The sequence below is a fragment of the Dasypus novemcinctus genome, chromosome 29 (genome assembly GCF_030445035.2).
Source record: "Dasypus novemcinctus isolate mDasNov1 chromosome 29, mDasNov1.1.hap2, whole genome shotgun sequence".
NCBI lineage: Eukaryota > Metazoa > Chordata > Mammalia > Cingulata > Dasypodidae > Dasypus > Dasypus novemcinctus.
In genome coordinates, this window is record NC_080701.1 from 13654094 (window position 1) to 13666147 (window position 12054).

The 12054-nt window shown below is 35.1% G+C and overlaps 1 protein-coding gene across 7 annotated transcripts in view; it reads left to right on the forward strand.

Moving 5' to 3' along the window:
• The window catches only part of WRN (WRN RecQ like helicase), a 186284-nt gene that overhangs the window by 137933 nt on the left and 36297 nt on the right, over positions 1 to 12054 (forward strand). For all 7 annotated transcript variants that reach the window (XR_011647751.1, XM_058290102.1, XM_058290105.1 and 4 more), the window contains exons 21-23: positions 2356 to 2457; positions 2735 to 2827; positions 9893 to 10034. Coding sequence is in view for 6 of the 7 variants with exons in the window: in XM_058290102.1 (XP_058146085.1) it covers positions 2356 to 2457; positions 2735 to 2827; positions 9893 to 10034 (337 nt within the window). In the remaining variant the exon portion in view is untranslated. The remainder of the gene's footprint in view (positions 1 to 2355; positions 2458 to 2734; positions 2828 to 9892; positions 10035 to 12054) is intronic.

Genomic DNA, 12054 nt, shown 5'->3' on the forward strand with positions numbered 1-12054 from the left:
TGAAGAAGGACTGAGGATGGATTCTGTATTGTCCTGGTAACAAAGCCTCTCCTAGAAAAAAACGTTTTAGATTAAATGGAGTTTCTGATTTTCCACAAAAAGGTCATTATTATTCACAAAAACTTTTAGAAACTGTCCTATCCTTGAATTCTTTGATTGAAGAGAAGAAACTTGTCTAATGATCATGTGGACATTTAATTTTATATTTCTGTTGTAGAAGCTGTTCTTCGGCAAAGTCCTAATACCTGTATTTGTTATTATCTTAACCAAAGTATCCTAGTTAAGTATTATCCTTGACAATTGTACAGAGGTATGTCAGTCAGTCAGAAGGTTGGATAGTCAAATAATTTGCAAAAAAATATTGATTCAGTAAATCACTGGATCCAACTATATTCTATTTGTGGTATTGTTTTTAGATCTTATTTTTTAATTTCTTTTATTCTGTTAAGTACTTTTGCATTGTTTTAATAGAGCCCAAGGAAAAATATATATTCATTTGATTTATCTTTAGAGACTTGTAATTTTATTTTCTTGAACCTGTTACTGATAGGGATGATATTAAAGAGAGGCTATTAGGACCAAATATGGAAAGATCAAGTTCCTAGAGTATGTGACATTTGTAGATTTCCTTATTCTTTCTAATGGAGGAGAGGAGATAAGCTAAAGAATCAAACCAAATAAAGCCAAAGAGGAACTGATTTTTTTCCTCTTTTATTTTTTTTGTTTTTTGTTTTTATTTAGGAGGAACTGATTTTTAATGTCCATGTGCTAGGAAGTCTTAGATTTCTAACCTAAGAACTTGCGTCAACAGTGGGAAGAAACTTTTGGGAAAATTACATCAAAGGGCATAGTGGTTTGTGGTGTCAGATAACAAGAATGCTGTGGAATAACAGAACTTTTGTACATTTAAACATCCTAGAGAAAGTATGAGTCCCAGTTGTGTCATCCTTCAGAATTGTACAGAGAGATTTCAGTCAGTCAGAAGGTTGGATAGTCGAAGTATTAGTGAGTGAGGTTCATATTGATGAAGATCAGTATTATCACTTAAACCCTTTAGGTAGGTTATTATTTTCTATTGAATTATTTGAAATCTGTTCAGTCCAGAATTATATTTATTTTTGGAATGATGTGCAAAGCCTTTGGGGGCATTGCTATCATCTGATCTCTGATATTCACGGAATTTCTTCACAACCTAGAAATGATTAACAGTTTAGAAAGTCTTCTATGATATGTATGTATATATGTATGTATGTTAAAAATGGTCATTAATATTTTTTTTAAAAAAGATTTTATTTATTCCCCTTCTCTTCCCTCCTCCTGTCTGCTGTGTCTATTCCCTGTGTGCTCTTCTGTGTCCACTTGCATTATCCTGTGGCCCTGGGAAACTGCATCGTTTTTTTGTTGCATCATCTTGCTGCGTCAGCTCTCGGTGTGTACGGTGCCACTCCTGGGCGGGCTGTGCTTTTTTCATGTGGGGTGGCTCTCCTTATGGGGCACACTCCTTGTGTGTGTGGGGCCCCTACATGGGGACACCCCTGCGTGGCACGCCACTCCTTGTGCACGATAGTAGCACTGCACGTGGGCCAGCTTACCACATGGGTCAGGAGGCCCTGGGGATTGAACCCTGGGCCCTGCATATGGTAGACAGATGCTCTATCAGTTGAGCCACATCCGCTTCACTTCTATGATATTTAATAATATTAAATAAATAATTAGAGAAAAAACTGTCAGCTATAGTTGTTTGAGGAAGGAACTTAATTCTGATACTTAACGGGCATCTCATAAATTGTGTGTTTCTGTATGGGCTATCAGTATTTCCCTGATAAGTGCTTAGTAAAAGACTGCAAAGAAATGGTTTTGGAAGACTGAGAAATCCTCTGAAAAGCTAATAGGGAAAAAAGGCTCATATTTGGGTCGTGAACTTCTTTGGGATTCCTTACATATATGCTTTTAGTTTTTCATAAAAAAATGAATTTAAATAAAAAGTAAACTTTTGAGAGGAAAAGGTAAAAATTAATATAGAGTAAAGGTTTTGCTGGAAGCCAGAAAGCATGTGTCATATAAATCAAACTGAAAATCTTCAGGGTTTATGATAATTCTTCAAAGACAGCTAAATAATTGATTCTTGGACATGGGTAGATTTCTTTCCAAATTAATTTTCATAAAAATAAAAAAAAAATGCTTGCCTCCTTTGGGGGCACTGACTGTAAAGGGGCATAAGGGGACTTTCTTGGGTAATGGAAACTTTAATTATCTTGATAGGGGTGTGGGTCGTACAGGTTATGCCAAATACAATCCAAGCAAAAAAATTATTAATACAATTTTACATATACCTCTTGTACTTTTCATTGACAGGCACCTCCTTAGTGAGATACACAATGAAAAGTTTCGATTATACAAATTAAAGATGATGGCAAAGATGGAAAAATATCTTCATTCCCACCATTGCAGGCGACAGTATGTATTTATTTACTTTATAGCAGTTAACAATATGGATTTATGAATGGTGCTCCTTTAAGAAAAAAAAATTTGCTAAATAATTAGGCATATTTGGTGTTGGCATTACAAGTCCTGGATTTTTAAGGCAACCTTCTTTGTGCCTGAGTAAACTGAAGCAAGGTCATAAGATCCCAGGTGAATCAATCAATGATGATTTCACCTCATTATTTTCAGCAATGAATTTAACATATACATTTTTATTCTTTTATTTAATTTTCAATTTTCTCTTGGGTAGAATCATCTTGTCTCATTTTGAAGACAAACAACTCCGAAAGGCTTCTTTAGGTATTATAGGAACTGAAAAATGCTGTGATAACTGCAGATCCAGGTAAAGATTCTTTTTTATGGCTGGATATTCTACAAGTCTTTGTTTCTCTTCATTTTCAGATTAATTTTAATTGAATTTCTGTTGAATGAAATGTATTGTTTTTAGAACAAATTATTGAATTAATTTAACTGAAAGACAAAGCATATGATAAAGTATTGTTTTATTTTAAATAAAACAGTAAAATAGCAGACCTAAATCTTAAACATATCAATCGATACAATAAATGGTCTAAGCACACCAAATAAAAGAGTGAGCGTGTCAGAATGGATTTAAAAAACATGACCCAACTATATATTGTCCACACACAAAAAAACTCACTACATGTATAATAGTACAGGTAGGTTAAAAGTAAAAAGATAAAAAACCACCTACCATGCAAACACTAATTAAAAGCAATCTAGAGTTGTTTTTTAAATATCAGAAAGCAAACACTTCAGAGCAAAGAAAGTTACTAGAGATCAAAAAATACATTGCATAATGATAAAAGGGCCAGTTCACCAAGAAGATCTAAAATTCTAAATGTTGTAGTTGGTGACTTAAAAACACTTTTCTCTCAGAAATCACTAGCGCTTGTAGATAGACAATCCATATGGAAATAGAAGACCTGGGTCTAATTGACTTTTATAGAACATTCTGCCCAACAATAGCAGAATTCTTTTTTATAGTGCGTATGGAATGTTCCCCCAAATAGAGCAATTTTCGGGTCAATTTTTAAAAAATGAATTCAGATAAAGTATGTTTTCTGAGAATAATGGACTTAGACTAATTAGAATTTAATAGCAGAAAGATAACAGGAAAATCTCCAAATACTTAGAAATATAAAACCACACTTTCTAAATGATCCATGAGTTAAAGAGAAAGTCTCCAGGCACATCAGAAAATATTTTGAATGGAATGTAATGAAAATACAGTATATCAAAGTGTGTGGAATGCAGCTAAAGCAATACTGAGAGGGAAATTTATAACATTAGATGTTTATATTACAAAAGAAGAAAGGTTTAAAATCAATAATTAAGCTTCCACCTTAAGAAACAGTAAATAAGCGGAAAATAAACCAAAAACAAGCAGAAGGAAGGAAGTAATAAAGATAAGAGCATATATCAATGAAAAAGAAAACATAAAAACGATAGTAAAAATCAGTTAACTCAAAAGCTTACACTGAAAAGATAAATAAAATTGATATCAATCTCTAACAAAACTGACAAGGAAAAAAGAGGGGGGAGGCACAGATCACTTATATTGCAAATGAAAGAGGGAATTTCACCAAACACCCCACAGGCATTAAAAGAATAAGAGAATTCTATTAACAACTAAATGCATGTAAATTCAGTAACTTAGATGAAGCGAACCAATTCTTTGAAAACCTCCAAATGACAAAACTCATCCACAATGAAATAGGTAACCTAAAATGTCCAAAAATTATTAAAGAAATTGAATTAGTAGTTAAAAACCTCTGAAAGCAAAATTCCTTGGCCCACATTTTTTCAATGGCAAGTTCTACCAAACGTTTAAAAGAAGAAATTCTACAGTATGATTGCATTTATCTTATATTCTCTCATACTTACCATAGGGATAGAGAATAGATAAGTGGTTGGCAGAAGTTATGTGGAGGGGAAGGGTATAATTACAAAATATTAGAACAGGGGAGTATTTTAGAATGATGGATTTTCTTCTGTGAACTGATTGTGGTTGCAGTTATCTGAATATATGTGCATGTGTTAAAATTCATAGAAATTTATGTATGCATAAATGCAAAATCAATTTAACTATTTTATTTTAAAAAATAAAATCAAAAGATAAACCTATTTGGGTTAATTATGTACCTAGATGGACTAGCTGTAATATTAAAAACAGGAACCCTTACTAGGGGTGAAGATGTTTTCCATGTAATGGTAAGTGAGAACATAAGGAGAAAGGAGCTCATAGATTGTAAGACTTAATATCATTAAGACGTCAATTCTCCTGAAAGCAGTTTACAGATTCAACACAATTCCAGTCAAAATTCTAATAGCCTTCCATACAAAAAATGGAAAAGCTAATCATCAAATTCATATGGAAGGGCAAGGGACCTGAAATAGCCAAAACCATCTTGAAAAAGAAGAACAAAAGTTGGAGGATTCACACTTAACCAATTTCAAACCTTATTACAAAACTACAGTAATCAGAACAGCATGGTACTGGCATAAAGCCACAAGGACAGACATATAGACCAATGGAATAAAATTGAGAGCACAGAAATAAACCTTCACATCTATGGCCAACTGATTGTTGACAAGGAAGCCCACTTGGTGGTGGAAAGAACAGTCTCTTCAACAGATAGTTTTGGGTAAACTGGATATCCACACGCATAAGAATGAAAGTGTATCTTTTTGGGAAACGGACTTGGCCCAGTGGTTAGGGTGTCCATCTACCACATGGGAGGTCCGCAGTTCAAACCCCGGGCCTCCTTGACCCGTGTGGAGCTGGCCCATGTGCAGTGCTGATATGCGCAAAGAGTGCCGTGCCACGCAGGGGTGTGCCGCACGCGCAAGGAGTGCGCCCCGTAAGGAGAGACGCCCAGCGCAAAAGAAAGTGCAGCCTGCCTAAGAATGGCGCCACCCACACGGAGAGCTGACACAACAAGATGAAGCAACAAAGAGAGACACAGATTCCCGTGCCACTGACAACAACAGAAGCGGACAAACAGGATGCAGTAAATGGACACAGAACAGACAACCAGGGGCAGGGGCAGGGGCGGGGGTGGGGGTGGGGGCGGGGGGGGAGAAATAAATAAATAAAGTAAAATAATAAAAACAGACAAAATAAAATTGAAGGGAAAACATTATTTAAAAAAAAAGAAAGTATATCTTTTGTATATACCATATACAAAAATTAACTCAAAATCGATCAGTGACCTAAATATAAGAGCTAAAAATATAAAGCTTTTAGAGGAAACCTAAAGGAACTATCTGCAGGACCTTGTATTAGGCAATAGATTCTCAAATTTTACACCAATTATAAAAGCAACAAAAGAGAAAGTAGATAAACTGTACTTCATCAAAATTAAAAACTTTTGTTCCTCTAAGGACATTATCAAAAAAGTGCAAAACAACCAACAGAATAAGGGAAAATTTTGAAAACCCTATGTCTGATAAAGGTTGACTATCAAACACAACAACAAAAAGACAAAAAAAACCTAAAAAACCCCAAAATGATCAAACGACTTGACTAGATGTTTCTTAAAAGATGATGTACAAATGGCCAATAAGCACATGAGAAGATGCTCAATATCATTAACTATTAGGGTAAGACAAATCAAAACCACAAAGAGGTATCATCTGACATCCACTAGAATGTCTACCATTAAAAAAACAGAAAGTAACACATGCAGGGGAGGATGTGGAGAAATACAAACCCTTGTACATTGTTGGTGAGAATGTAAAATAGCGCAACTGCTGATTAAAGTTTGGTAGTTCCTGAAAAAGTTAAGCATTGGGATTCAGACAGATATTTGTACACCAGTGTTCATAGCACTGTGATTCACAGTAGCCCAAAGGTTGAAGTAACCCAAGTGTCCATCTGAAGAATGGATGAACAAAATGTGGTGTATACATACAATGGAAATTACTCAGCCTTAAAAAGTAATGAAGTCCTGATGCGCATACCATTACATGGAGCAATCTCAAAGACATCATGTTGAGTGAAACATGTCAGACAAAGGGACAGAGACTGTGCGATTCTATTTTATGAAATACCTAGAATGTGCAAACATACAGAGACAGGAAATAGAGTACAGTTTTCACGGGAGGAGGAATGGGAGTTCGCACAGTGGGTACAGGGTTTCTGTTTGGGGTGATGGGAAATTCTGGTAGCAGAGAAGTGAGGTAGTGCAACATTGTGAATGGGATTAATCCCATTGACTGGTATGCTTGGGAATGATTGAGCTGGGAAGGTTTTTTTCCACAATTGAATAAAAAAAAGAGGATCTAAAGAGACACATGTCAATTAAATGCAGTGCCTGATCATGGGCCAGATCTAAGAATGGAGGAGAAAAGGCCAAAAAGGACATTATTGGGACTTGTGAAAAAAATTGGAATATAGACAGAAAGCTTTTTTCAATATTAAATTTTTGAACTTGATAACCATACTTCAGGTGCTTACATAAATGTTCTTAGGAAATGTGCATGGAAGTGCAATGTGTTTAAGAAGCATGATGTAGAGGGCGGGGCAAGATGGTGGTTGAGTGAGTGCACCTGATAGTCTCTCCTGCAAAGAAGCGGCTGGGTAGCGTTGGAAATTCTTCGGGACCAGGCTGTTTCGGGATTTTGCAGGGCAGGAGGTGTCTGGACATTGATTTGGTGGGAAGCTAACATGGAGTTGAAGAATGGAAGAATGTCAACCACCACACCATGGAGCCTAGAGTGCCTACAACTGAAAGCAGGAGGATTGCATCCAGTATCCATGTGGAATCTAAGCCCCCTCTTGACATAGATGTGGAATGGACACAACCAAGCCAAGGTCCACAGGAAGGAGGAATACAGTAAGGATTAGAGTGGACTTAATGATACTCTATTCATGAACTATTGTGGTTAATAATCGAGAAAATGTGGCATTGGTGTGGAAAAAGTGGCCATGGTGGCTGCTGGGTGCGGGGAATGGGAGGAAGAGATGAGATGTGGGGCATTTTCGGGACTTGGAGTTTTCCTGGGTGGTGCTGCAGGGACAATTGCTGGACATTGTATGTCCTCCCATGGCCCACTGGATGGAACGTGGGAGAGTGTGGGCTATGGTGTGGACCACAGGCCATGGGGTGCAGCGATGCCCAGAGATGTACTCACCAGATGCAATGGATGTGTCATGATGATGGGGGAGAGTGTTACTGTGGGAGGAGTGGTGGGGTGGGGGCGGTGGGAGTGAATGGAGACCTCATATTTTTTTAATGTAATATTTTTTAAAAAATGAATAAATTGAGTAGAATTTGGGAAAAAAACGCGTGATGTATACAACTTACTTTCAAATGTTCAGCAAATGAATAGATAAGTAGAAGGATTGATAGAGGGATAGAATCTATATCAAATGTGGCAAAATGTTAAAATTGTAAATCTGGGTATCTGGAGGTGGGTATGTTAGAGTTCTCTATATGGGTTATTTTTTTACACCTGTTCTGTAAGTTTGACATGATTTAAAAATAGCTAGTTTTAGGAAAATGAAGAAAATAGAACAGCTTTATGTACCTCAAACCCCTCCCCCCAAAACCCCCAAAAAACCCCCAAAAATGTAAAGCACAAATTGACAGAACACCTGGAAGAAATCAGCAAATCCACCATCAAAATGAGAGAGTTTAATGTAATCTTCAGTTATTGGTAGGTTAAGTAATCAAAGTATTTGTGAACTACAGCAACTTTTTTGGGCAACAAAGACCATGTTTGAATTACTGGATACATAATATATAAAATCCTCTACCAAATAATTACAGCAGTGTTTCTCAAACATTTTTTTACTGTATGACACACATAGAAAATTAGTTAGAATGGTGGACTGATGCTGGAGCCCCATGTCCAGAACCCTGAGATCTAAAGTGATTAACACTTCAGCACACTTATTTTCTGTTTGCAGCCTGCTGGTAGTTAGCACTGAATTAGAGACTACACTTCTCAAACACATAGAGTATTTATAAAAACTGATTATTGTACTAGAGCAGGGTTTGACAAACTGTGACCCGGAAGCCAAATTCTGTCCACAGCCCGTTTTTGTAAATGGAGTTTTCTTGGAAAACAGGCATTCCACACCCCTCCCCCCCTTTAAAAATTATTATCTGTGACTGCTTTCACATAATTGAGTTGATACAGTTGTGACAGAGACCATATGACTCATAAAAACAAAAACAAAAATGTACTATCTGGCCCTTCACAGAAAATATTTGCTGACTCCTAGGCCACAAGGGTGTTACAAAAAGTTTCAGTGAATTTGTATCCAACATCATGTTTTCTAACAAGAATGCAATTGATTTAAAAGTAAATAAGAGGTAAACAAGAAATCACCATGCATTTGGAAATTTAAAATAAAACTTCTAAGGAATGCAAATAGAATAAAAATTTTTTTTATAATTAAAATTATCTGGTAAATTGTGACAAAAGTAGTACTTTGAGGGAATTTGGTAGCTTTAAATACTTATTATTAGAAAAGAATATTATTGAATAAAGCATCCTACTAAAAAATTTAAAATAGAATGAACTTAAACATATTTTTTCCAAACACATTATGTCGAATATTGAAAATATTCTCAGGACTATTTCAAAGATATTAATTATGAAGAAAGCAACTTAGGTAGTTGAACTGTATTAGTTCATTTTCTCTAAGGCAGGGGTTCTTAACCTTTTTTGTTCCACAGACCCCTTTGCCAGTCAGCCGAAAACCATAGACCCTTTACTAAGTCCACACTATACCATGTATTATTTAACATCTGCACCAACACGTCCCCACAAGAATAATGGTTTTTTTAAAATTTCAATTCAAACTCACTGACCCTGGTTAAGAATTACTGCTGTAAGGGGTCCTTTTCTCAACCTACTTGAAGAATTCTCGTTTTATTAATGATGTTTTCCAATCTACCTGAAGGATTGCTTAGAAATTTAACTTCTAAAAGACTTAAAAGAAAGGATTTAATCTTTATGTAATATTTTGCAATAATGTTTTTCTTTACTTAAAAAATTTGTTTTGCATTGAACTTTTTCTCATACCAAATCTAACTAAGAAGCTCAGCCTTTGTATAATAGATCAAGTGGAACTGCTTGCTTGATCTTCCTTTTCCTTTGTCTGTGACCAAGCATCTGTAGTGAAACTTGGATTCTAGGGCATTAGGGTTGAGAACCATCAGTATAACATATTTGTGATGTTATAGTTTATTTTTCATATTTTAAATACTTCTCATGCATTTGGCAGTCATGAACTTTACTTGTAGCTTCTGAAGCAGCTGGCAAGTTTGAGATGTTTTTTTAGTTGGCTAATTGTTGCCCTGATTCTTTTTATTTCTGAAGTTACATGCCTCGGCTAAGCTTTATTAATATATTATTGTTTTTCCTTTAGTTTGGGTCATTACTTTTCCATTGATGACTCAGATGATATTTCACAGGACTTCGGTCCACAAGCTTTCCAGCTATTATCTGCTGTGGACGCCTTGGGAGAAAAATTTGGATTTGGGGTTCCAGTTTTACTTCTCCTAGGATCGGTAAGTATATCTGAATCGCCTTCATAGTTATTCTTTTACTCCTATTACAATTTTCTTCAGAGGTTTACTCTATTGTGACGGTAGCTTTGCCTTTAGGTACATTATTAGAAACGCCGAGAGTCACATTAAGTTCCATTTAAGCACTGCATTCATTACTTTTGACAAAACCTGTGTCTCACATGTGCTGCTGCTTTCATGTCCCAAGCTGATGCTCCCTTCTGCACCTCAGTATGGAAGCCTTGTATTAATTTATTACATTGCAGTTGGGTGAATCCCTAGACTGGGCTTTCTCAGAATAATTAAGAAAAGTTAACTTTCATTGTGTCAGGGGACACAATTGTGAAACAAAATTGTGTCTTTTTGTGCCCTGGAAAGTTTCTTTGAGCAAAACTTTAATTTAAATGATTTTTTAAAAAATGTCTAAGTTAAGTAAAAATATTTGGAGGTATATATTTTTCCTTCCTTTATTCTGGTTCACAACAGAATTATTTGAAATTCTAAGGAAGTTGTTTTTTTGCTTTACCAGTGAATTAATAGTCAATCCAATTTAATTATTTTCTTTTACTGAGTTTTTTCTGTAGTTCTTTTGTTTATATGGTTTTATTCCTGATTTAGGAGTCTGTAAAAGGAAAGCTATGTATAAAATTTTTAAAAAGTCTACTTTGGGAGTGGCAGTGGCTCAAGCAACTGAGCGCCCGCTTTCCACAAGGGAGATCCTAGGTTCGATTCTGGTGCTTCCTAGAAAGAAGGACAAAACAACAAGCAAAACGAACAAAGAAACCAACTCCAGGGAGCCGATGTGGCTCAGTGGTTGAGTGCCATCTTCCCACATACAAGGTCCCAGCTTCAATCCCCAGTCCTGGTACCTTAAAAAAAAAAAGTCTGCATTAATATTAGTTGAATAAATCAATAGTGGGAGATAAAATACTTTGAAAAAGTATGTATTTATAAATATATTTTAAAGTAGAGATAAAAAAATCTCATTTTGTATGTAAAGTTTGTTTAATCATTTAGGTAAACATTTATATGTTAAATACTCAAATGCTTCATGTAAATATTTTCTGAGATTTTATTTTGATTAAAAAGGTACATATAAGTTAATCAGTTCGGTGATATTTTAAATGAACTATATAGAAAAACTTATGCTAACATTTCAGGCATTGATGTTTATAGATTGTGAATTGAGTTAAAATTTTGTTTTTAAATCACAAGTTTTATTAAAGATTAAATAGAAGTATTGCCTTTTAGTTGCTATGAGTGATACTACATTTTTGTATAAAAGATTTAAGTTGCAAGGGACAGTTTAAATGTAATTGACATCTGTGAAAAATTTCTTCTTCTCTGTCATCTTTAAACCTGTATTTCCCTGTTGAATGCAAAATTTTAAAAATTATCCTTGTTTTAATTTGTGTAATCCAGCCATATCCAGTATCAACAAATAAGTGTAAGTGGGATCCTAGACTAACTTGAACTGGTCACAAGAGGGATCAGATTTCACCTATTATTTGGAAACCAAGTCAGACCACTTATACTGACAGTCTCTTCTGGGAGTCCTTAAATTAAGAAGTTTATCCTTTGTGAAATTTTATACTACCCTTGCTAAATAAAAGTGTAAAACTTTTTAAAAAAGGGCCACTTAACTAAAATTTGCAGACACTAACTGAAGTGAAAATAAGGCAAGTTTCTCCCCTATCCTCTCTCTCCCCTTTTCAGTGATCTTGGTATCTACTGGGATGTTGTTTAAAAATTATAATTGTACTCCCTTTGAGAATTTAATGAATATTCTACCCTAATTGTAGAAAAAGTAAATGTCTTTGTAGAAAATTTTGATATGTAAGATGATAAAGGTCTTAAACCAGGAACTACTAAAGTTTGTTAAAAGATATATATAAATATATATCAAGTATAGTTTTAGCGGCACATGGTTCTCCTCTCTTTATGTAGGGGTTTTCCAAATAGTGTAAACAATTTTGCAGCCTCTCCCAGGATCTCAGTATTTTGCGTTCATATAGAAATCTTT